Source organism: Natator depressus, chromosome 5, assembly GCF_965152275.1.
Source record: "Natator depressus isolate rNatDep1 chromosome 5, rNatDep2.hap1, whole genome shotgun sequence".
NCBI classification, from domain to species: domain Eukaryota; kingdom Metazoa; phylum Chordata; order Testudines; family Cheloniidae; genus Natator; species Natator depressus.
In genome coordinates, this window is record NC_134238.1 from 128,170,148 (window position 1) to 128,196,946 (window position 26,799).

The 26,799-nt window shown below is 44.8% G+C and overlaps 1 protein-coding gene across 1 annotated transcript; it reads left to right on the forward strand.

Annotated features, from left to right (window-relative positions):
* Positions 1–200: 200 nt before the first annotated feature.
* Positions 201–25,592, forward strand: CHRNA6 (cholinergic receptor nicotinic alpha 6 subunit). The gene is made up of 6 exons (XM_074952149.1): positions 201–393; positions 10,673–10,812; positions 14,044–14,088; positions 15,783–15,892; positions 16,001–16,979; positions 25,470–25,592. Exons 1-6 carry the CDS (start codon positions 315–317, stop codon positions 25,590–25,592), a joined length of 1,476 nt encoding a protein of 491 aa, XP_074808250.1. The 5' UTR covers positions 201–314.
* The last annotated feature ends 1,207 nt before the right edge of the window (positions 25,593–26,799 follow it).

Consider the following 26,799-nt stretch of genomic DNA (forward strand, 5'->3'; position numbering starts at 1 on the left):
CACAGCTCCCCTGCGGCTCTTGCTTTGTCACACACACCCTGGAAGGGGTGGAGAGCAGCTGGAAATGTGGTGATTCACCTGACACTGATCAGGTTTGTTCTCTTTTCTGCAAATAGCATGAAGTCTCTTCTCCTGGCAGTAGTAAGAGCGACAGTGATCCTCTGGCTGCAGATTTTGCTTTGAATGCAGAACTGAAATACGTCTTTACATCACCGAGACCGTTCAAGAACTGAGGGTCGCACGCACCTTCTGTCCTGTTCCTTTGCTTTTCCAAACCTCTCGTCTCAAAAGGGAGTTGTAGTACTTTTTGGATAATGCTTTTGGAGAAGTGTCTAGGATTTCTTTACTCCGGCTTCTGTCTGTGGGCATATGCGTTCATGTCCTTGATTAAAGGTAGGTTTCTTTTTATCTTGTCTCTGAGAAATTTATTTAGCCCTTTCCTGCTCCTATTTTCCTGGATTCAACTTGATTGAAAGTTTTAACCAATTGTTTAACTTAAAATAACCTTATTGTGTAAAAGTCCAGTATACTAAATGTGATTGTTTATCAAACCAAATTTTAAGAATGTTTTTTCTTAAAAGATTTCATTCTCGTTTGATTCAATGAGAAAATACCTCTAGAGTATCATGGAAAATAGGAGATAAAGTGATTTAGTGTTAAGCCACTGCTTAACTAACAAGGGCTAAAGATGTAGGGTTCTTTGCATGTTTTGTATTAAAATTTATGAAAGTTAGAGGTTTCTCACTAAATATTCATTTAGCTTCAGTTGTGTGATACATTTTTCAAAAGCACTTGTATGACTTTAGACCAGATGCCATCACTGAGTTTCAAAGGGACGTGTGCTCCCAAGTGACTTGGAAACTTTGGAAAATCCCACCCTTCATAGTTACCAGGACTCCATTATTGTGAATTACTGTATTGCTTTATATGGTACAAATAAAATGGGTTTTAACATTGAGACAAATGTGAAAATAAATGAAACCACTGGAACTGGGGAAGCTCGGAACACCTACCTGCTGAACAACATCTTGTTTCAAAATGTTACTTTAGCTTATAGATCTAGGGCCAGGGCCATTAAAAAGCCAATAGATATTGTACTTTATCCAGAATATTTCAATCATGCTCTTCTTGATCTCATTCAGACCTCGCTCCTCTTTAATCTCTGTCACTCTGGCTGGCAGGTGTCGCTTTTGCTCACTCTTCCTTACAGGCAAATGAAATAGTGTGGGGAAACACTGAGTTTTGTCCCAAGAGTCTTTGAGGAGCAGCTCATTCTCCCACTTGCAAACTACATAGAGCATGGTTTCACGGGACACTGACCAAAGAGACAGGAGAGCTGAAAAAGAGATTGCATTTAGTTTGTAGTAGATGCAAAAAATATGTAAACATAAAGAATATATAATCATTGATTTGAACCATCTTTTCGAGAATTTTCAGGTTAGACATAACAAAATATAAGGTCACAGGTGGAATGTTAAAAATGTCTGTCCATAAATGGAAGAAAAAATCCTACTTACCAACATTTCAGATTCTAATATTGGTATAAAAATGTAGCAACAGTGGGCCTACAAATGATACGTCTCCTTTTGACAATGTCATGCTGCATAGCTCAGTTTGAGCCATACCTGGAGTCTGAAGTCAGCAAAGATCTCATTGAAAGTAAGACGCAAATGTTTAGATGAGGCTATTTAAGAGTTGGGAACAGTTTGCCAATGAATGAGGTAAATTCTCCATCAGTGGCAGTCTTGAAATCAAGTGTGGGAGTCTTTCATTTAGATGTGCTTCAGTTCAACAGTGAGTCAGTGGGTTTGCTGCAGGGCTAGTGGGTGAAATTCTGGCCTTAATGGATGTAATCTATTGGGTGGATAATAGATGCACCCTTGAAATAAATCTACAAGTGTATGAGATCTTCTTAGGATCTGAGCAATGGAATGCCTTGCAGTGGGCTGCTTTAGGATAGATGTGCGTATAATATTTGTCCTTGTTCACCTCATTTACATGTCTGGCTATGGCGTGACCTGTTGAAGATGTAAGTGTTACCTACTCCTAAGATGGAACATTTACGTTGATTTAAAGAACAGTTCCCGCTATTCTTAGGATCTGTTCAGTGCTTATGGGAGCCCTAGTGTAGACAAGGCTCTAGTGACCTGTTTTTACCGCCATGTTATTTAAACCTGCTGGCAGTAAGTACAGTCGAATCAGGGGTAAAACTGCAGGTCCAACTGCAGGAGCCTGAGCTGACCTGTCTATATGGTTTAGGTACTTGTATGTTCCCTGTTTCCATAGTAATGGGGTCTCATGCTCTGTAAGCTTTTTATCCTCACAACACCCCTGTGAGGAAGGGCAGTGCTATTATATCCACTTCACAGATGGGAAACTGAGGCACAGACAGGCTAAAAACCTTGGCCCAGGTCACACAGGACGTCTGAAGCACAGCCCGCACCCATTTAGTACCCTAACCGCTGGACTATTCTTTCTCTCCAGGGCTAGGGCTCCAGTGGGTGCTAACATTGTTGTAGAAGAACTGGTGATAACAGTAATGAGAATTCCTTTTGTAAATATCCCATGTGTAGACAAGACTTTAGAGAAAAGGACCGAGATTGTCTCTCTACCTGCTACCAGGGGGTGCATCACCAGGTTCCAAAAAGACTCGTAGCTCTTGGACTTTACTGGCTTAGTCACGGCTCCTAGACACTCACACACCAGCAGTAGCTCTTGGTGCCTGTTATAGTTCTGACCTTTCCTCCTTGTGTCAGTTATCCACACTGTCTGGCTCAAGGCAGACACCCCTAACTGTGTGAAATTAGATTTCACCAACCCACAAACAAATGTGAACTCCCAAAGTACTACAATAGTCTTATAATGGGTCACAGACTGTCCTCTTAGACTGGAGCGTCTATCTTGCCACCCAGGCCAGCTGGACTATGTGATAAATGGTCACAAAATATTCAAGTTGCTTCCAGTCCCAAGAGACGGGACCCTTACCTCACATCAATTGGTTCCTTAAATCTCACACCAAAGACAATGCCTGTGTCCAATCCTGCAATAAATTATCTAAAGGTTTATTAGTTAGGGAAAAGAATGAGTTATGTAAAGCAGGCAATAGATACACCAGTGACTTCAGTGTATGGTTTCAAAAGGTGATCGAGAGTTGTAATAAACCCTGATGTGAGGAATTCAGGCATCTGTGTCTCTTCCTGGAGAGAGTTAGCAATGCAATCAGCAAAGTCTCTGTCCTTTGATGCTACACAATACGTCATTTGCCTTCAATAGGCCATCTTGGGTGCTAGACAAGCACTATACCTTAATCAATGCTGCTTTTCCTATTTGGTGAGTTACACAATTACAGAGGCTTACAATGCAAACGCTCCCTATAACTTTATACCATGGGCTATAGAGGTTATAGGTGAGATTAATACAGGCAGCATCCTACAAGCACTTTATAAAGTCTAGACACATTCTTATCAACTGAACCTCTAGTACCTATTTTGATAATGCTAACGCACAGGGAGCCAGACTGGTTCCCAGCTATGCATTTGTCAGCATTCAGTGAGGCCTGGGGCCTTGGCATGGGCTGGCACCTGGTCTGCCAGTGTCACACAGGCCTTTGGCACTTCTGGGCTAGGCTGCTGCCATACCCTCTACCTGGGGCCACTCTGCAGTCTTCTTCCACACTGTCCCCCTCCTGAGGGGCCTTTGTGAGCACAGAACTTCAGCACTCAGGCCTGCGCTGGCTCCCCAGCCCCACCCTTCATTTCCAAAGCAATTCAGACGTTGGTGTTACTCTTTTTAGTTCATGTCGGTAGTGTGGTGGTGCGCAGAGGCACCAGTCCTACGTGCAGAACAGCCACTGAGGCTGCAAGTCTCCTCTCTGGCTGAGCAGCACTCAGTGCAGATTGCGGGGCAGGGAAAGCAAAGGTTCTTTTAAGCCCACTTTGTGGTTTTCCAGTTCTTAAACCATCCAGGTGCTGGACCAGTCTCCAGTGTAAACTAGAGAAGCTTAAAGGCTGATCCGATCTACATCAGTTGTCAGCAACTCCCAGGGGCCATTACAGCTGACAGGGATCAGCCAGATGCAGGAATATCTTAGCTATGCCTCCTTGTACCTGGCCACATGCAGTCCTGCGTACCATTGGCCAGGAGGAGGGCCTTGCTGTAGGAAGCGCTACACCGGTTCTGTCCCACTGGAGGATCCTCTAGGCAGAGGTCACTTCTGTAGGACAGTTGCACAAAGAGTCATCCGGTGCCAACTTACAATGAATTTAGGGCTACTTGGCTCCACTGAAGAGATGCATCCCAACTGCACTGGAGACTTGGGCCCAGGGACTGCACCTCCCAAAGAGCTTAGGGTCAGAAAGGATGGGCCAGGGAAACAGCAAAGCAGAACAGCCAAAGTACGTCTTGTGAATTGCTTTTTAAAAAAATCAAATTGCACCAAACTATCGGCTGCCTCCCTCTTCCCTGTTGTCCAGCTGGCCCAGCCAGCCTGGGAACCTGGGGTAGGGGCAAGGCTGGACAGAGTTAGGTGCTGGTATAACCTCTCGCGTCCCCCTGCACACACACACTCTTTCTCTCTTCCCCGCCTCATCCCCCAGCTGGTGTGGCTCCTGGGAATGGATGGTTTCCTATCTGAGTGTGCTGGGGATGGAGTCAGAGGGTTGGCTGCCCCCTCCCCCTTGCAATGTCCTGAATAGTCTGACCCACAGTGCCATTCCAGCCACAGCTGCTGAGAACAATTCCAGAGTGCTTGCTGTCAGTTCTGGCCAGTTATACATCTACATGCTTGCCCTGCATCAATCTGGTATCTGAGCCCACTCCTACTTCCAGGCTTTGAGGTACCATGGTTATATGTGACAGGCAGAAAGCATGAAGATAGCTGCAGGAGAACCAGAATCGAGGTTGGGACAGCCAGCAGTGCTGCTGGACTAGAGGGACTGATGTGATAAGAGAAGAGGGCAGTGTGATGGGTGGGACAGAGCTCTGAAATGCCTTGACTGTGAGAACTAGAAGCTTGAGCTTGATGAGGGAACAGAGAGGACAGCCAGTGCAGAGATTCACAGAGGTGGCAGTAGGCTCAGTCATATTTTTACAGCCCATTTGAAGAGCGTCGTGGGAGCAGCTGCTGGCTAGACCTTTCCTGAATGGGGCTCCAGGGAAGCCTTGCAGCCAAGGAGACACAGGGTCTCCAGAGCCAAAGAGCCTGATGTTCCCTGGAGCTGGGCACGGAACTGCTCCCAATCCAGGCCTAAGAAAGGGAGTGTCCAGGGTGATATAGTTTGCTATGTGCTATGTTGTAGTAGCTAGTCCCAGGATATTAGCAGTTGGCTCCTAAAGCGGACGTGTGTTAAAGAGCCCTTTACATGCCTAACTACCTGCTGTGGTTACTGCTTGCCTTTGGCTGGAGATCCAAGGGGTACATTGAATGTGTTCGTTTTCACCTCCACAGACCTAAATCCAAACCCTGCTAACCAGGAGTTTGGTGTCCACTGAATTATTTACTGTTTCACTTATTTTTTGCAAAGGTATACAATGTATTTTGGGCAAGGAGTGCTCCTAATGTGACAGTTTAATAGCATTTAAAAAACGCATCACAAGGTCGATTCAGCTGGATGCCCGGCCAGGGCAGGCTGGCTAGAACAGGAGAGGAGGAGGTGTGGTTTATTTCTCTGTGTAGTTATCAGTGCTCTAAGAATTGCAATAGATCCATGGCTGTTGATGTCCCAGGTGATGTGAAATCCAGCCTTGCCAGCTTGGATTTGCTAAGTGTGAGGAGCAAGCTCTGACACTTTATGAAACATATTATGTTTGGGTATTACATTATAGGAATCACTTGAAAGACCCATTCACCCAAGGAGGATGCTTTCCTAGGCAAGTTATGTGAATCCCTGCACAATCTAAACTTTCATTTTAAAACTAAAATTAAGTCTTGTTGTAAAGATACTCTTTCAAATGTGACCTGAGTGTAACTGATGCAGTGCTGCCTTCCTGAGTCTGCAGGCACACAGTGCCTCAGGTGCAGTTTACAGCATCTGCAAGCTGTAGCAGAGTGAAAACTGACCAGAGTCTGTCAATTTTCACTGCTGCTGGTGAGAACCCTGTGGGCAGAAGTAAAATAGACAAATCATTTTAGCTTCACTTTGCAGCTGCTGCTTTGGAAAGCTGTGAACATCACCAAAGGCAGGTGCTAGTGTTATTCACTAGGAAGGGGGGCTTAAAAATGAAGACTAGGGGACAGAAATATTTCCTGCCCAGTTTTTCAGACTAACTGGTATCAGTAAACATCTTGAACTTGAACTGCTTATCAATACAGAATCTCTGAACCTTTTGGGATTTGTTCATTGCTTGTTGAGTCACTGTAAAGACTTGCATGCTTTGAGATGCTAGACGAAAGGGACTATATACTGTAAGTGCATATTGTGACGTTTAATGCATATTCTTCATAGAAATATGCTTATGTATATAGCATAACTGCGATATATTTTATGCAAAATTGGTCTTGTAAGGTATCATTGGAAAGGTTATAAGTTACTGAATGTAATTATCCAATTTGTAGGCATGTATCATTTCTGTATATAAAGTTAGGAATATGGACTATGTAAGTAATAATTACAACCGGGTGTGTACTTGGGAAACACCCTCCCAGACAACAGGCTATCAGCCTTTGTGGGCTGTTAGGAAGAAACAACAAGACTGTGAAGATACTAATCTCTCTCCTTCCTGAGAGTCATCCTGGGATGTAGCTGTGACACTACTAGGTCAGGTGGTCCTGTCACCTGGTACTAAACACCATCTTGGACTTCTAGTAATTTTCCACTAACAGGAGTGGGAGGTCAAGTTTGGGGAAACAAAAGATTCCTGCCTTATGTAAAGGCAAACAGCACTCTCCTCCATTGCCTGCCCAAGAAGAAAGACTGTTCAAAATACCTGAATAGACAAAGGAACTAACCTGAGGGAAAAGGCAGTGGTGAGTCCAGAATAAGACAGGAGTCTAGTCTGTAAAGAGAAATACCTGGAACTCTAAGCTATGGAAACTCTGCAACTTGCCTAAAAGAACATTTAGGGTAAGAAATTACTCCTTGAAACCAAGTATCAGGGGGTAGCCATGTTAGTCTGTATCCACAAAAACAACAAGGAGTCTGGTGGCACCTTAAAGACTAAAAGACTTTTTTAGTCTTTAAGGTGCCACCAGACTCCTTGTTGTTTTCTTGAAACTAGTCTCTTTAAGATCTTAAGCTTAGTTTGCGTGTTTTGTTTTATTTGCTCAGTAATCTGCTTTGTTCTGTTTGCTATCCCTTATAATCACTTAAAATCTGCCTTTTATAGTTAATAAAGTTGTTTTGTTTATTATAAAACCCAGTTTGTGCAATTTCTAACTGGGGGGGAAGAAGTTGTGCATGTCTCTCTTCACTTTGAGGGAGGGAGCAAATTCTTATGAGCTTGCGCTGTGCAGATCTTTCTATGTAGTGCAAGACAATATACCTTTGGGTCTGCACTCCAAGGGAGGTGGGCACCTGAGTGCTGGAGCAAGTCCCTTAAGCTGAGTCTTCCCATAGCTGATCTCAGTATCTGTGTCTTTCTGCAGCTGAGTGTGGCCCTGCCTGTGCATGTGCTAAAGGAGGTTTAAGAGTGGGGAGTGGGGCCACAGAGAAGGGGCGGGGCAGGGGTGTTTGGATTTGTGCAATTAGAAAGTTGGCAACGCTAGATGGAACAGTTTTTCTGTTGGAAAAAGCAGTTTCATCAAAATCAAAAGGTTTCATAGGCACACTTTTTGCTGTAAGATTTTGACAAAATTTTCAACTGGGAAAAAAGTCAAAACAGTTTATTTTGAGTTTCTTGGTTTCAATAATGTTGAAACATTTCATTTTGTCTATCTTTTCAATTCCTTTTTGTTTTGACTTCATATTAAAATAGTTTAATATAAAATAAATGTAATCTATAATGTTTTGCCCTTATCAAAATGAAATGTTTCAGTAGTTCCAAACTGAAATATTTTGATAGTTCTGAACTGAAATTTTGGAGGGATTTTCATGTTACAGGAAATTATGAAAATACAGCTTTTTGTTCCAATTCAGAATGAAAAAAAAAACATTCAAAACTTTAGACTTTCTCACTGAATGGAAATTCCATTCTCCGACCAGCTCTAATAATAATCATAATAGCACCAAACATCCAATATTGATTTAAAGACTTCAAGTGATGGTGTGACAGAATGCATCCCTGCATTCACACCCTACACACTATTGTAATAATCATTGTACAAGTATACCTCATAAGGTAGCATTTGAAAACTCATAACTTGCTGATCAGTATCATCCTGGTAAAATATGAGTGGCAACATTATATGCGAGGTTGTAAGATTCCACTGTGTGCTGTTATTAACACATGTTCCAAACTGAGGTTTGGCAAACAAGTCTGTTCTAAACAAAGGAATGTGTGCTCTGCTTAATTTGCATTTAAGCAGTAAACAGTTGTTAGGATATAGATATTCAGGCCTGTCTGTAAAGGCCTATACTCTAAGAATTTAGGTGTATTCTTATCACTTGACTAGTTATAGAGGTATAAAAGAAAGAATCAAAATCACTGTCTGCTGGTGTAAGGGCCTTCTCTTACTGTGACTGTCTGAGGCCCTGTTCTTAGGCTAAGGCCTTTGGCTAAGCAGCAGAGGCAGCCAGAAGCTAGGAAGTGACCGGTCACATCCTCACATTCCAAACTAGTCACATTGAAAGAAGGTGCTATTGGGCTGTTAGGAATACAATCCTGTCCTGATAATGCCTATCACCTCCAGAGAAAGGGAAGTGCCTAGAAAATGTAAAAGGAAACAGCATCCTGTCTGGCAAGAACTCACTTATCAATACTGGGATGTGAAATCCTCACTTCTGTATTGTTTTGTCATTATAGTTCCCACTTTGCTATTGTTTGTCTGTATAATCTCTGACTGGTTCTGTGATTGTTCCTGTCTGCTGTATAATTAATTTTGCTGGGTGTAAACTAATTAAAGTGGTGGGATATAATTGGTTACATAATCATTTTACAATATGTTAGGATTGGTTAGTTAAATTTCAGGAAAATGATTGGTTAAGGTATAGCTAAGCAGAACTCAAGTTTTACTATATAATCTGTAGTCGATGAGGAAGTGAGTGGGCATGGGTGGGAGGGGGTGGGGTGTGGGAGATGGGAACAGGGAATGGGGGTGCGGAAATTGGAATCATGTTTTGCTAAAGAGGGGAAATGGGAACAGGGAATAGGGGTAAGGAAATTGCAATCATGTTTTGCTAAAGGGGGAAATGGGAACAGGGAATGGGGGTAAGGAAATTGGAATAATGTTTGGCTAAGGGCAGGAATGGGAACAGGGACACAGGTGTAGGGCTCTGTGGTGTCAGAGCTGGGAAGGAGGATACTAAGGAAGGAAACTGGAATCATGCTTGCTGGAAGTTCACCCCAATAAACATCGAATTGTTTGCACCTTTGGACTTCGGGTATTGTTGCTCTCTGTTCATGCGAGAAGGACCAGGGAAGTAAGTGGGTGAAGGAATAAGCCCCCTAACAACAGTCATCAGGCAGGAAGGGAAACAAAGGAAGCTCAAACAGGTGAGGAAAAAAGCAGCAGGGAACATCCTTCCACATAGACTCTCTCTCCTAGTGCCCAGCTGGAAATGTTTTTCAAGAGAGGGTCTGTAACTATACAAAGGAGGAACAAACACCCCATAGGGCCCCTTTCTCTCTTCCTGCCCTTCACGGCACCTGAAGTGACAAAGGAAGCCTTGGTTGGACTCTGAGAGAAGGAGTCCTGACCTAAGAAGTTTGTTCAGTAAGACTGCTGAAAGCATGTGGTGAGAAAACTTTGCTTTGAATTTAATATAGTTTGTTAAGTTAGGCATCAGTAAGCAATTTATGTTTATTTTTCTTGTAACCATTTCTGACTTTTATGCCTCATTACTTGTACTCACTTAAAATCTCTCTTTGTAGATAATAAATGTGTTTTATTGGTTTATCTAATCTAGTGTGTTTAAACTAAAGTGTCTTGGAAACTCCTTTTGGGATGGCAAATTGTGTGCATATTATTCTTTTAAAGAAATAACAGACCTTAAATAACTTGTATTGTCCAGGAGAGGGCTGGGGGTGTGTTGGGGTCACCTTGCAATATAACCCAGGCTGGTGAGAGCCAGAGTGTAACCCAAGTGTGGCTGGCAGGCTGCAGTTACACACAGACACTCAGGGTGTGGCTTGCATGCTGGAAGGCTGTTTGTGAGCGACCCACGTGGGAGCTACTTCAGCAAGGCATTGTAAGGCACCCAAGGTTGCAGGCCAGAGGTGACACAGCTGCTCATTAGTCTAGATTGTACCCTGGTTTGTCACAATTGGTTAATCCACCACATCCCTAGGCAAGTTGTTCCAATGGTTATTTACACTCTCTGCTAATAAGTTGCATCTTACTTCTATTCAGAATTTGTCTAGCTTCAGCATCTGACCAGTGGACCTTGCTATGCCTTTATCTGCTAGCTTAATAAGCCATCTTCTATCAAAACTGAGCATTCAAGTGTTAGTGCACCAAAAGTCTGCATTAACAAGTGGAAGCTGGGTTGAGGACCCAGTGAAAATCAGGCCTGAAATTTTCTCTCTCCTTTTTCCTGCCTCTTCAGCAACTGCTTTCTGTTAATTTTTGTCAATACAGGTTGCTCGGCATGTGAACCAGAAGAACGGTTATTTCAAAAACTTTTCTCCCATTACAACCACTTCATCAGACCGGTGGAAAATGTATCTGATCCTGTGACAGTACATTTTGAAGTGGCAATTACACAGCTTGCAAATGTGGTAAGATTAATTACAGAATGCTTAATAGATACATGGGTGCTGATTTTATAAGTTTAAAAGCACAATTGCAGGCACATAATTTACACACACAATTGCATGTGCAATCAGAGAGGTTGCACATGCAAATAGCCATTTACACGTCTCATGTGTGTACAGACCTTGCCATTTTCAAAATCAAATGGCCAAATCGCACCTGGAGCTGCAGCTAGCAAGAGATGTCAAGAGTAACAAGAAGGGTTTCTTCAGGTATGTTGGCAACAAGAAGAAAGCCAAGGAAAGTGTGGGCCCCTTACTGAATGAGGGAGGCAACCTAGTGACAGAGGATGTGGAAAAAGCTAATGTACTCAATGCTTTTTTTGCCTCTGTTTTCACTAACAAGGTCAGCTCCCAGACTGCTGCGCTGGGCATCACAGAATGGGGAAGAGATGGCCAGCCCTCTGTGGAGATAGAGGTGGTTAGGGACTATTTAGAAAAGCTGGACGTGCACAAGTCCATGGGGCCGGACGAGTTGCATCCGAGAGTGCTGAAGGAATTGGCGGCTGTGATTGCAGAGCCCTTGGCCATTATCTTTGAAAACTCGTGGCAAACGGGGGAAGTCCCGGATGACTGGAAAAAGGCTAATGTAGTGCCAATCTTTAAAAAAGGGAAGAAGGAGGATCCTGGGAACTACAGGCCAGTCAGCCTCACCTCAGTCCCTGGAAAAGTCATGGAGCAGGTCCTCAAAGAATCAATCCTGAAGCACTTACATGAGAGGAAAGTGATCAGGAACAGTCAGCATGGATTCACCAAGGGAAGGTCATGCCTGACTAATCTAATCGCCTTTTATGATGAGATTACTGGTTCTGTGGATGAAGGGAAAGCAGTGGATGTATTGTTTCTTGACTTTAGCAAAGCTTTTGACACGGTCTCCCACAGTATTCTTGTCAGCAAGTTAAGGAAGTATGGGCTGGATGAATGCACTATAAGGTGGGTAGAAAGCTGGCTAGATTGTCGGGCTCAACGGGTAGTGATCAATGGCTCCATGTCTAGTTGGCAGCCGGTGTCAAGTGGAGTGCCCCAGGGGTCGGTCCTGGGGCCGGTTTTGTTCAATATCTTCATAAATGATCTGGAGGATGGTGTGGATTGCACTCTCAGCAAATTTGCGGATGATACTAAACTGGGAGGAGTGGTAGATATGCTGGAGGGGAGGCATAGGATACAGAAGGACCTAGACAAATTGGAGGATTGGGCCAAAAGAAATCTGATGAGGTTCAATAAGGATAAGTGCAGGGTCCTGCACTTAGGATGGAAGAATCCAATGCACCGCTACAGACTAGGGACCGAATGGCTAGGCAGCAGTTCTGCAGAAAAGGACCTAGGGGTGACAGTGGACGAGAAGCTGGATATGAGTCAACAGTGTGCCCTTGTTGCCAAGAAGGCCAATGGCATTTTGGGATGTATAAGTAGGGGCATAGCGAGCAGATCGAGGGACGTGATTGTTCCCCTCTATTCGACACTGGTGAGGCCTCATCTGGAGTACTGTGTCCAGTTTTGGGCCCCACACTACAAGAAGGATGTGGATAAATTGGAGAGAGTCCAGCGAAGGGCAACAAAAATGATTAGGGGTCTAGAGCACATGACTTATGAAGAGAGGCTGAGGGAGCTGGGATTGTTTAGTCTGCAGAAGAGAAGAATGAGGGGGGATTTGATAGCTGCTTTCAACTACCTGAAAGGGGGTTCCAAAGAGGATGGCTCTAGACTGTTCTCAATGGTAGCAGATGACAGAACGAGGAGTAATGGTCTCAAGTTGCAATGGGGGAGGTTTAGATTGGATATTAGGAAAAACTTTTTCACTAAGAGGGTGGTGAAACACTGGAATGCGTTACCTAGGGAGGTGGTAGAATCTCCTTCCTTAGAGGTTTTTAAGGTCAGGCTTGACAAAGCCCTGGCTGGGATGATTTAACTGGGAATTGGTCCTGCTTCGAGCAGGGGGTTGGACTAGATGACCTTCTGGGGTCCCTTCCAACCCTGATATTCTATGATTCTATGATTTTCTTTGAACGTTGTATAGACACAGTTCTGTAATCTTCAAGGCTCAGATGATTAGAAGTTTCTTGAGTTAAGGGCCCAAGATGTACAAGTGCAGAATCTGATTAAACTGTACACTTTTGTGGATGGTTTAAAGGTAACTTTTCTGGGTTTCAGGGATTTTTCTGTTATCTTTTTCTCTCTCACAAACACTCACTGACACATAAGTGGGGCTATATTTTTGGATATTGAAAAATCATAAGCCAGCCTCTTGGATTTTATCAACTAAGGGGCAGATTTTCCAAGGTATTTAGGTGCCTAAAGATATACATGGGCACCTGTGGGGTTTTCAAAAGTGCCTAGGCACCTGCCTCCCAATGGGCCTAGGTGCATTTGAAAATCCTCTTAGGCACCTAGCTGCCTCTTTAGGTACCCAAATACCTTTAAAGTCTGGCCCCAAATGCTTAACTTTTATTACCCACCCAAAGTAAGGCCTGGTCTACACCTAAAACTTAGGTCAATGAAAAATGTTACACCCAGAGTGCTGTAGTTAGGTCAACCAGTGTAGACACAGCTAGGTCTATGGAAGAATTCTTCTGTCATCCTACTAACTGCCTCTTGGAAAGGTGAATTAACTACACCAATGGGAAAAATCCCTTCTGTCAATGCAGGAAGCAACCATGCTATTCTCCTACCTGGCATAGCGGCAGCTCCGTAGTTGTGCCACTGTAGCAGCTGTAGTGTAGAAAGGGCCTAAGTGTCTCATAGATAGGCTGCTATTTGCAATTAACGCATGTTCCCAAGCCTCTGCAATCTCTCTCTCTAGGGCCCCAATCCAACACCCATTAAATTCAGTACTAGAGTGAGTACATTTACGTTAGAGATTTTCATTGGCATGACTGCATCGATGTAGTTACACTGGTGCAGTTTTCCTTAAAGCTGAGAATGCATTGCATTGTATATTGTATTGTGTAGACGCAGTACATTAAACCTTCAGTCCAGCAAAACACTTAAACACCTGTGTAACTTTGTGTCTGAGTAGTCCCGCTGACTACAATGGGACTACTTGTGTGCTTAAAGTTAGGCATGTACTTCAGTACTTTGCTGGATCAAGACCTGTATGTGTTTTGGTTTCTGTCTGTGTTGGGCTAACCTGTAACTGTCTCAGGATGCTGTAATTGATTTGTGGGATTGAAAAGTGTACATCTATTTATTTATCTCTAGGATGAAGTCAATCAGATTATGGAAACCAACCTGTGGCTGCGACACGTAAGTGTCAGAATTGTGCATCAGTATGTGTTTTGCACCAACCCTGGGATTTGAATGTGTGTGTTGGCATGAATTCGATCTAAAGAATAAACATCTCTTTTGTAATAGTGTCTTCAGAGATACACGCTAGGTCTACACTGGAAACGTTGCAGCAGCAACACTGCCGCTGCATTGCTGGCGGAATTTGTTTGTCAACGTAGCAATGTTTACCCTGAGGCTTAGGTCATCTTAATTACATTGCATGGAGCATGACATTTTAACTACCTAACTTTGTAGTGTAGACCAGCCCACAGATCAAGAGAACTCAGTCTAACCAGGGGCACATTTGAAATGTTTTATAACTTAAGTACCATAATATTTGCAATTATGTAAAGGGTTCTCCCACATTTCTATTGTGTATTGTTCTCCACCAAGTGTGTTACCGTGCATTTCATCTGCTACATTTCATGTCATTGGGCTTGGCCTATGCACAGTAGGGACAATTGAATATGCAGGTCTGCACACAGGGAGGAATAATTTCCAAAGAGCAGTTTAAATGCCTGATTAATCTGGAAGCCAATAATTTTGGGTGCTTCACAGAGCAAACGTATTTTATCAGATTTTCCAAACATTCAGGGAGATATTAGCTTGTGCTCCCAATTGTGCAGACAGGTAAACTGTGATGTTGCTCAACAGCATACCCGTTTCTTCCTGCATAAACCCACACTTGCACTGCCTGCGTAGCTTCCTGCAGCCTCTTTGCCCTTCATTCCAACAAAAAGAACTGTGGCCACCAAAGAGAGATACTTGTTCCACTGAAAGAAGTCAGGAGGTAACGTTTACTTGTATGCTTTCCTAGCAGGGTAGAGACATCGTTTATCTCTCCTCTATGTGTGTGTCTGTCTGTACAGAGGGACTGTGATTTTTCAAAAGAGGAGTTAAGGTGCCCAACTCCCACTGAAATTCAGTGGGGTTTGGGTGCCTAACTCCTTTAGGCTGCTTTGAAAAGCTCAGCCATTCCGTTTAATGGCACTCTTTGTGTGGCCCAGCAAAGGCGTTCTCCTGTGCTAGGTAGGACTAAAGGATTGGCTGTGAGCCCCACAGGAAGGTGGTGTGCTCCAGTGAAAGGGCACTAGTCTGGGACTCGGAAGACCTGGGTTCTGTTCTTGGCTCAGCCATTGACTTGCTGGGTGACCTTGGATAAATTACTTCCCCTCTCTGTGCCTTTGTTTCCCCTTCCTTGCTTTGTCTGCCTTGTCCATATAGACTGTAAATCCTCCAAGACAGGGACTGTCCTGTATGTGTATGTACAACCCTGACCTTGGTTGGGCTTCTAGGCAGTACTGTAATCATAAGGACAGCAGGCCCCATGTCTCCTGCCTGCATGGGAGAAGGATCTCCACACAAGATTTGCATAGGTCAACGTGGCTGGTGGCTATGGAGCAACGGCAAGCCAGAAGACAGGCCACAGCAATGATCCACAGGAGTTAGAGCCATAACCCTATGCAAGTGAGGATGGCGTAAACATCAGCAGTACTCTTGTATACTGTACGCACGACTGTTAAGTTAATTAACTTAAGAGGCTGCATTGCATCCCAAAGCTCTCAAAGTTCTGGGCCTTAGCTTCCTAGGGGTGCACTGCACCTTTTCCAGGCAAATCTTTAAGCACAAGTTGAAAACACTAGGCTTAAAATAATTATTTTTCCTTCCTTTAGATTTGGAATGACTATAAATTGCAATGGGATCCAATGGAATATGGTGGAATTGAATTTGTCCGGGTGCCAGCAGATAAAATTTGGAAACCTGATATCGTCTTGTATAACAAGTATAATGCTTTTTACGTTTGCCATTTTTCAAAGATCACCGTTTTATATAAGGTGCTGTTTCACTTCCTTGTTCGTATTGTTTACACTTGTGTCATTTGTATTTCTAGTGCTGTTGGGGATTTTCAAGTAGAAAGCAAGACCAAAGCTCTTCTTAAATATGATGGGGTGATCACTTGGACTCCACCTGCTATTTTTAAAAGCTCCTGTCCTATGGATATCACATTTTTCCCCTTTGATCACCAGAATTGTTCACTGAAGTTTGGCTCCTGGACATATGACAAAGCCAAAATTGACCTCCTGATTATTGGATCCAAAGTGGATATGAATGACCTTTGGGAAAACAGTGAATGGGAAATAGTTGATGCTTCTGGCTATAAACACGATATAAAATATAATTGTTGTGAAGAGATCTATACAGATATAACATACTCCTTTTATATCCGAAGGCTACCCATGTTTTACACCATTAATCTGATCATTCCCTGTCTCTTCATTTCATTCCTAACTCTGTTAGTCTTTTACCTTCCCTCTGACTGTGGGGAGAAGGTGACCCTCTGCATCTCAGTGCTACTTTCTCTGACTGTATTTTTGTTGGTGATCACAGAGACAATCCCATCAACCTCTCTGGTAATTCCACTGGTTGGTGAATACCTGCTCTTCACCATGATATTTGTGACCCTGTCAATTGTCATCACAGTGTTTGTGCTGAACATCCATTACAGGACTCCAACCACACACACCATGCCCAAATGGGTAAAAAGCGTCTTTCTCAAGCTCCTGCCTAAAGTCCTGATGATGACAAGACCTCTAGACCCACAGAAGGAAGCCAGCTCTAAAAAGAGTAAAAAAGGGCTTCCCACTAAATCTGGCAAAATGAAGCAATATGGAGACGTTAAATTATACAAGGAGCGGAGATGCTGCCACTGTGACAAGATGAACGAACTTGCTACCGGCAAAAGAAGATTGAGCCCTCAGCCCATGGAATGGGGGATGGAGCCCGTCGAGTACTCCGCTGAAGTCAGCGAGGTAATCAGCAGTGTTCAGTTCATCGCTGAAAATATGAGGAGCCAAAACGAAACTAAAGAGGTAAGAGGGTTATTCGCACTGCCTGGGCTGCATTGTGAACCTTCCACTCCCGGCAGGGAGCGGTTGCGTGCATGAATTGTCCCATTGAAGTCACCAGTGCTGTTCTGTACCTCTCCAAAAAGCTACCAGATTTGTTTGGAGTGGTTTGTTTAGTGTTGCTGCTTAGTGTTCAGGGTTCTGCCGTTGTCTCTATGTTTACAGACTTCACTCCTAGAATGGACCCACCGCCTGGACCCACCCGTGTACATAGGTTCAGATTTCCCAAGTAGTCCCTTACCAGCTGTCAAGGTTCCTTTCCCACTCTGAACTCTAGGGTACAGATGTGGGGACGTGCATGAAAACCTCCTAAGCTTACTTTTACCAGCTTAGGTTAAAACTTCCCCAAGGTACAAATTAATTTTGCCCTTTGCCCTTGGATTTCCACTGCCACCACCAAACTTTATCTGGGTTTACTGGGAAAACGTAGTATGGACACGTCTTTCCCCCCAAAATCCTCCCAACCCTTGCACCCCACTTCCTGGGGAAGGTTTGGTAAAAATCCTCACCAATTTGCATAGGTGACCACAGACCCAAACCCTTGGATCTTAGAACAATGAAAAAGCATTCAGTTTTCTTACAAGAAGACTTTTAATAGAAGTAAAGGAATCACCTCTGTAAAATCAGGATGGTAGATACCTTACAGGGTAATTAGATTCAAAACATAGAGAATCCCTCTAGGCAAAACCTTAAGTTACAAAAAAGACACAGACAGGAATAGTCATTCTATTCAGCACGGTTCTTTTCTCAGCCATTTAAAGAAATCATAATCTAACACATACCTAGCTAGATTACTTACTAAAAGTTCTAAGTCTCCATTCCTGTTCTGTCCCCGGCAAAAGCAGCATACAGACAGACACAGACCCTTTGTTTTTCTCCCTCCTCCCAGCTTTTGAAAGTATCTTGTCTCCTCATTGGTCATTTTGGTCAGGTGCCAGCGAGGTTACCTTTAGCTTCTTAACCCTTTACAAGTAAGAGGATTTTTCCTCTGGCCAGGAGGGATTTTAAAGGGGTTTACCCTTCCCTTTATATTTATGACACGCCCCCCAAATCTCAGCTAGGGTGAAACGCTGGCTGGGATTTCTTCCTGGAGCTCTAGGAAAAACAGAGTTAATAAGACACATGCACCTCTAAATATACTACCAAGTACATAAAGACTAACAATATTTTCCACGTCTCAAGGACGATTTTAACCAGTTGATTCTGGGAAACTTTCACGGGAGAGTGCATCAGCCACTTTGTTAGAAGCTCCTGAGATGTGTTGGATGTCGAAATCAAAATCTTGGAGAGCTAAACTCCACCGAATAAGTTTTTTGCTATTTCCCATGGTGGTATGAAGCCCCTGTAGCGCAGCATGGTCGGTTTGCAGGTGGAAACGCCGTCCCCAAACATATGGGCGTAGCTTTTCCAGGGCATAGACAATGGCGTAACATTCTTTTTCACTGACTGACCAGTTGCTTTCCCTCTCAGACAGTTTTTTGCTGAGAAACACTACAGGGTGGAATTCTTGATCCGGTCCTTTCTGCATTAAAACTGCTCCCACACCATACTCGGACGCATCTGTGGTTACTAGGAACGGTTTGTCAAAGTCTGGGGCCCTTAGTACAGGGTCAGACATGAGTGTCGCTTTAAGCTGGTTTAAGGCCTTCTGACACTCTTCGGTCCACTGAACGGCATTTGGCTGTTTCTTTTTGGTTAGGTCTGTCAGAGGGGCGGCGATTTGGCTGTATTGCAGTACAAATCGTCTGTAATAACTGGCCAAGCCTAAGAAGGATTGAACCTGTTTCTTTGACTTTGGCACAGGCCACTTTTGGATAGCATCCACTTTGGCCTGTAGGGGGCTGACAGTTCCTTGACCCACCTGGTGTCCAAGGTAAGTCACTCTGTTTAGGCCTATTTGACACTTCTTAGCCTTAACAGTTAGTTCTGCCTCCCTTATGCGCTCAAGGACTTTTTGTAGATGTTCCAGGTGTTCTGCCCAGGAATCCGAAAATATGGCCACATCGTCAAGGTAGGCGACTGCATATTCTCCTAATCCCGCTAGGAGACCATCTACAAGTCTTTGGAAGGTGGCGGGTGCATTTCGCAGCCCGAAAGGGAGGACATTAAATTCATACAGCCCGAGATGTGTAGTGAAGGCTGACCTTTCCTTGGCAGATTCATCTAGCGGTACCTGCCAGTACCCCTTGGTTAAGTCCAAGGTAGAGATGAACTGGGCCCATCCCAGTTTCTCTAATAGTTCATCTGTGCATGGCATTGGATAGTTGTCTGGGCGAGTTACAGCATTTAGCTTACGGTAGTCCATGCAAAAACGTATCTCTCCATCTGGTTTGGGAACTAGAACCACTGGAGATGCCCATGCACTTCCAGAGGGACAGATTACACCCATCTCTAACATATCCTGGATCTCCCAGTCTATAGCAGTTTTAGCTTGAGGAGATACCCGGTAAGGTTGGACTTTAATTGGGTGAGCATTACCTATGTCAATGGAGTGGTATGCCCGTTCAGTCAGTCCTGGGGTGGCTGAGAACGTTGGCGCGTAGCTAGTGCACAGCTCCTTGATCTGCTGTCGCTGCATATGCCCAAGAGTCATGGAGAGGTTCTCCTCTTCCACACCACCAGCACTTTTCCCCTCGTAGTAGACACCTTCAGGCCACTCAGCGTCGTCTCCTCCCTGGGCTGTAAACTGACAAACCTTTAATTCTCTGGAATAAAAGGGCTTTAGAGAATTAATATGGTACACCTTAGGCTTTCAGTTGGAGGTGGGGAATGCTATGAGATAATTAACAGCTCCCAGGCACTCCTGGACCGTGAATGGCCCTTCCCACAATGCTTCCATTTTATGTGCCTAGAGCGCCTTTAAAACCATGACCTGGTCCCCTACTTTGAAGGAACGCTCTCTGGCATGTTTATCATACCAGGCTTTTTGCTCTTTTTGAGCATCCTGTAAGTTTTCTTTAGCAAGAGCTAAAGAGGTTCGGAGGGTGTATTGTAGGTTGGTTACAAAGTCCAGAATGTTAGTTCCTGCAGAAGGTGTAAATCCCTCCCATTGCTGCTTCACCAAATGTAATGGCCCCTTAACCTCACGGCCATATACAAGTTCAAATGGGGAAAACCCTAAACTGGGATGTGGTACAGCTCTGTAGGCACAGAGCAACTGCTGCAACACCAGGTCCCAATCATTGGAGTACTCATTTACTAATTTACGTATCATGGCCCCCAAAGTTCCATTAAACTTCTCCACCATGCCATTTGTTTGATGGTGGTAAGGAGTGGCAACCAAGTGATTTACCCCATGAGCTTCCCAGAGGTTTTCCATAGTTCCTGCCAGGAAATTAGTTCCTGCATCTGTGAGGATGTCGGAGGGCCAACCTACCCTGGCAAAAATGTCTGCTAGTGCCTGGCACACACTTTTAGCCCTGGTGTTGCTTAGAGTTACTGCTTCCGGCCATCGGGTGGCAAAATCCATGAAAGTCAGTATGTACTGCTTTCCTCTGGGTGTCTTTTTCGGAAGAGGACCCAGAATATCCACAGCTACTCGCTGAAATGGAACTTCAATGATGGGGAGTGGCTGGAGAGGGGCTTTGACCTGGTCTTGGGGTTTTCCCACTCTTTGGCATACTTCACAAGACCGGACATAGGTAGAAACATCCTTGCCCATTCCCTCCCAGTGGAATGATGCCCCCAAACGGTCTTTGGTCCTGTTCACCCCAGCATGGCCACTAGGGTGATCATGGGCTAAGCTCAAGAGCTTGGCCCAGTATTTAGTTGGAACTACCAACTGTCTCTGAGGATGCCAGTCTTCCTGGTGTCCACCAGAAAGAGTTTCCTTGTATAAAAGTCCTCTTTCTACAACAAACCTGGATCGATTAGAAGAGCTGACAGGCGGTGGGTTGCTCCGTCCCGCTGTCCAAGCTCTCTGGAGGCTTTCATCTGCTTCCTGTTCGGTCTGGAACTGTTCCCTTTTATGCTGGAGACATCAGTTCCTCATTGGATTGAGGACCTATGCTTGGTCCCTCTGGAAGCGATGTAGGGGATGGGGCTGTTTCCGTTGACTGTGAACTGCTCTCCGCTGGGACACTATGTTGGGGTTCAGGCTCTGGCTGAGCCTCTTGTGTAGGGTTATGGGCTGCTGCCGGTTCAGGTTCGGTGGGGCCCTCTGGTGTTGAGGTTGCAAGTACTGGATTCAGTGCTGGCAATGGGTCTGGTGCTGGTTGTTCTGCTGGTGCCGGTTCTGGGACTGGTTCCATCTGGGTCTCTGGGACTGGATCCACTACTGCTGTTGCAGACATTGGCCTGGGGTCCGGGTCCATCACCTCTGACCAGGTCCTGATAGAAGTTTCCGGAACAGAGCTAGGCCTCATGGCTTGTTTAGCCTGGCTGCGGGTGACCATTCCCACCCTCTTGGCCTGCTTCACATGATTGGCCAAGTCTTCTCCCAACAGCATGGGGATGGGATAATCATCATAGACTGCAAAAGTCCACGTTCCTGACCAGCCCTGGTACTGGACAGGCAACTTGGCTGTAGGCAAATTGAAAGAGTTGGACTTGAAGGGTTGAATCGTCACTTGGATCTCTGGGTTGATTAAACTGGGGTCCACTAAGGAAGCATGTAGTTTCTTAACCCTTTGCAGGTGAGAGGATTTTTCCTCTGGCCAGGAGGGATTTTAAAGGGGTTTACCCTTCCCTTTATATTTATGACACCAGCGCTTTCATAGGCCTACATTTTCCTCAGTGGCTAGTGATTTTGGGAGCCTCCATTTTTGGGGGCCCAACTTGAGACGCCTTAAAAGGGGCCTGATTTTCAGAGGGTGGATGCTGGTCACTTTCTGAAAATAAGGCCCCTTTAAGGGGTTTCGAGTTGGGCTCCCAAAAACAGAGGTACCAAAATCACTAATGGCTGTTTTGAAAATTGTGGCTGCAGAGGTCTCAGTTTCTTCATGGCTGTCCAACCCTTTCTCTTTGGTTAGGGTATCTTAGACTTTGCCACCCACATCCATTACTAGCACCTCTCTTCCTGCCCATTTATTTGTAGAAACCCTTCTTCTTCCCTAGAATCCCAGCACAGTATCACCTCAGTCTACTATTTGTGGCCTGTGTCTTTCCCGGCAAGCTTTAACTGACGCTGTAATCTTGTGTAGCAGACTCAGGACTCCTCTGCTGGGAGTTCAAAGGGCTTTTCTTCCTTGCATGCTTCTTTCTTACAGCAGTTATAATGGGTTCTAATGCTTCCTTCTACGCCCCTCACTCACAAGGGGCTCAGTCTTAAAAAGTGCTGAGAGGAGGGTTGGCAGTTAAGGTGCAGAACCTGGATTCAGTTCGTACTTCTGCCACAGACGTCCTGTGTGCCCTCAGGCAAGTCACTTAGCGGTCGAGTCACCAAGAAACGTAGGTGTAGTGATGCTGAGTGTCACGTTTAGGCCCTTAGAAGATCACTGGGATTAACAAAGCTTGGGTTATGTGCCTAAGCTCCATATGCAACAAATGGGGAGAAGTAGGTGCCTTAGAATGGAATGGGATTCACAAAAGCCATCACGCTAGGTGGCTCCTCAGCAGAAGCCAAGCTGAGGGCTGAGTGCTAAGCCCCGCCTCCCTCTGCCTGGGATTCTCAACAGGTTTGGGGGTGGAGGGATTAAGTAGCTAAAAATAAGAAGGGTTTTAAAAACAAGACTCAGTGTTCGGCTAATGGGTTTGCTTGTGCAGAATAATGAATCTTTATCCGAACCGAGACAGATGTCATAGGATGTGATGCTCTGAGGGCACAGTTTAGAATTCTAGGACCTCAAGGGCCGGATCCTCAGCTGGTGTAAATCAGGGCAGCTCCACTGAACTTAATTCGGCTTCGTTGGTTTATACCAGCTGACCATCTGGCCACCAGCGTTTGCAGAGAAGGTGAGCAGAGGGCCAGATTGTGGGTCTGAAGGAGCTGGCTCCCCAGAAGGGTAGGGGCTTTTGAGCAGGGCCAGATTAAGGCAGAGGCATAACAGGCCATACCTAAGGCTCCTGGAGTCACATGAGCTCAGAGTCCCAACTGTCATTTAAAAAAAAATTGTTTCAAGCCCTGGTGGATGCCAAGAAAAACCTGGAAATATGACCTATTGTCACTGATGCCTGCCTGAGTCTGCAGGCAGCCTGAAATGATAGCTCTAAGGGGTGTCAGCTGTCCCAGACAGCTCAGCTCTGAAAGCTGCTGCCAGCCCAAGAAGGGTCAGGGCCATGGTGTAGGGCTGGGACCAACGCTATCCCATGTGCGGTGTGCCTATGGCCCTGGCTTGCCACTCTGCAGCAGGACCCCCAGGAATTCTGGCACACTAGGCCAGAGTGCGGCCTGGAGCCTGAGGAAGTGAATGCTGGATCGGGGGCTGTGCCACCCTTTGAAAGGGTGTGGCATGCATGTCTTTCCCTCCACAGTGTAACATTGCATTACCAAACTCTGTAACCAGTGCTTGTGGACTATACTAGGGCAGGTTCACTGATGCATTTCAGCTAACCTGAGATGACAGCAGCTTTGCATCCTGGGGAATTTTGCTTCAGTTCAAAGGGGGGGGGGGAATTCTTGGGCAAGCTTTGACTTAACCCTTCGTACTCATCAGAACACCGCTTGCTGCTCAGGCCCAGCATGGAGAGAAGGCTGGAAGGTGTCAAAAGCCGGTGTCAAAAGAACAGCAGCACTTTGAAATGTGGACAAAGGGTTACAGGAATTGGGGCTGTAAAAGCGGCTGTATTTGCACTCACACAGAGCACAGCAGCAACCTTTGGAAGGAGAAAAAGTGCCCTAAAAATGAGAAACAAGGTGGGTGAGATAATGTCGTGTATTGGGCCAACTTGTGTTGGTGAGAAAGACAAGCTTCCGAGCTTACACTGAGCTCTTCTTCTGGGCTGGGAAGGGAACCTCACAGCTAAATGCAAGTTGGAGCAGATGGCTTTGCATGAGTAGGTCCATCTGGTCCACCTTGCATTTAGCAGCAACGTTCAGCGTTAGTTTGCCAGCCCTGACGAAGAGCTCTGGGTAACTTGAAAGCTTGTCTCTCCCCGAACAGATCTTGGGCCACTAAAAGATTTTGCGTCACCCGCCTTGTCTCTCTGCTATCCTGGGACAGACCCGGCTACCACAACCCTGCATATAAAACTGAGAAGGCTGCTGAAAAGGGAAGGAGACATGAAAGGGACAATGTCAGCTCAGAGTTAGCCACAAAAAAATTAATATTCCAGGGCTAAGTACCAGTGAAAAGGAGCCTCAGAAGGCCTGCGTGGGTCAGTTTGGTTTGGATACAGCTTCTCTATGGTTTATAGTTACTTTCTGAACTTGTTGAATCAGCAAAACGGGGCTCGAAATCTTGCAGAAACAGCCTCTCTCATGTGAGTGCCAGTAGATCCTGCTGATGTGCTGGCCAGAAATATCGTAAGAACAGGGCAGAGGCCAAAAAATGCACCACGCCGGTCTGCGGCCTGACATAAGTGCTACTGCTGCTTTGTTTTCACTTTTAATTTAATGGTTTTGCTACTAATAGCTGGCGATGGTTTAAGGCAGGATTTTAAAGGGCAATAGCATCCTGTTTGGTGTGTAGTCCATTGATTGTACTGAAAGCACTTAGGCTCTGATTCAGGAAAGCACTTGAGGACATGCTTGGCTCAATCATTTAAGAACTTTGCTATACATTACAGGTCTGATTCCCCATTTTGGACTGACATTGGTGGAGTTTGACCAGGATAACTCTGGAATATCACAGTGGTGAATCAGGCTGCAGATGTGAACTGTCTCTTGAATCAGCCATTGGGCCAAATTCTTCTGTTACACCAGTAGAAATCTGGGGGAACAAACTCCATTTGCTTCACTGGATTTCCAACAGTGTAACTGAGAGCAGGGTTTGACTAATTGCCTCTATTTTCTTATTTGTTGCAACCTTTTTACTCTTTCCTTTTGTAGGTTTTTGAGCTTTTTGGTTTTTATCCTAATCCTGAACTAATGAGATTGATTCTTATAGCCCATATTTTTTCCCTGCCTTGAAGTCTTAGAGTCAAATTCTGCTCTCCAGTTCATCAGTTACCCTGGATTTACATGGGTGTACTTGACACAGAATCTGACCTACGGCTATCATCTACCCTGGTTCTGTTGTTTGCAGCTGATGTGCCTATTTAAAGGAGATGCAACAAACTTAGCCAAGGGTTTGCAGTTGTGTCCAAGATTTTTCAAAAGTCATTTGTGACTTTTGAGAGCAGCCCAACTTTAGGCACATTGAAGGGCTGAGTATTCACCCTCAGGAAATCTGGCCCCTTTGAGCACCCAAAAATTGAGGCAAGTCACTTTTGTAAATTTCATAGCTCGTGTATATTCTTCTTCCCGACGCTCACAAGCCCCTTACTCAATACAGTTCTTTCTAGCAGGGGATCAAATGAACCCATCACATGTATAGTATGTTTAATGTGGTGTATCCTTTCTTTTCTGCATTGCAGGTGGAGGATGACTGGAAATACGTGGCTATGGTGATAGACAGGGTGTTCCTTTGGGTGTTCATCGTTCTCTGTGTGTTTGGAACAGGAGGGTTATTTCTGCAACCACTGATAGCAGACACATAATCCCAAGAATGCTGGTTGGTTTTTGTTTTGTCCGATTCCCTACTTTTTTGGAGATCCACCCATCTCCTCGACTTTCTCTTGTTACACTCAGCTCATCCTCCAAGGGTCCATCTGCAAGGGGCTGCTGTTAAGGTGATGTTCCCTCTGGCTAAGAGGTCAGGGTGTGGCTTCCCCTTCCAACTGTCAAAGGGAGAGAGAAGGCATTTCATCCTGCTGTCAGTTTCAGACTGTCGCATATCATCGTCGAGCGCCCACTGACTGACTTCAACGGCGGGCTGCCAGCTCTCCACCTGGCTGATGACACCATTCAATGACTGGGCATGTTGCACATACGCTGATGATCCCTTTGGGGACCTCTGTGGCAATTCCTGCTCCCCTGGGGGAGATTTTCAAAAGCCCCCAGTGTCGGCCTAACTTTGCTCCAACAGAAGCAGAGCTAGGCTAGTGGGAATTTTACCATTGCCTCCATTGAAGTCAGAGTTAGGCCAGCGTTGGACCCTTGGAAAATCCCCTGCCTAATGTATTCTAGATCTCTTGCTTCTGCTCACAAGCGCACCCTAAACATTGTATGTGTTTATTTTGCTGTCTTTATATCCACTTAGTACTCTTCACTACAGCACTCGGATTACGCACGACAATCCAGCTGAATGTGTTGATGTTTTGTTGTATTCTTACAGTGAAGCCATCAATATAAATAAAAGTACTATAAAAACCAAAATATGACCGGAGTGGTCAACAGGTGGACCGTGGGCCAAATCCAACCCTCCAGATGCTTTTGAATGGACCCTGAAATCTTTTTATTTACTTGTCATTATTATTATTATCATTATCGTTAATTTTTTTATTATTTTCTCTGGAATTTGGACCTTGACTGTACTTTGACCAAGAAATTTGGACCGTGACAAAAAATAATTGACTACCCCTGAAACAGACTAATGTGGACCCAATTCAGGAAAAGCTCTCCATCATTCTGCATTCTGCAACTTAAGGTCCTGATTCAGCGAAGCTGTTAATCACGTGGCTTAATTTTAAGTTTATGAATAAATTCCATGGAAGTCAACCAGATGTAAACAAATGCTTCAGTCCTGCAAAGACATGTGCTTAACGTTTTGCACTGCAGATAGGCCCATTGACTTCAATTATACCGTTCACAGTGGATAAAGTTAAACATGTGTAAATTGAGCCTAAGTGGGGGTTTTTTTACACC

Bases quoted from the DNA above. Each gene is read 5' to 3' on its own strand.
- CHRNA6 (XM_074952149.1), top strand. From the start codon at position 315: ATGCTTTTGGAGAAGTGTCTAGGATTTCTTTACTCCGGCTTCTGTCTG. The intron at 394-10,672 runs GTAGGTTTCTTT...TTGTCAATACAG, and splicing joins GTTCATGTCCTTGATTAAAG to GTTGCTCGGCATGTGAACCA. The intron at 16,980-25,469 runs GTAAGAGGGTTA...TCTGCATTGCAG, and splicing joins GCCAAAACGAAACTAAAGAG to GTGGAGGATGACTGGAAATA.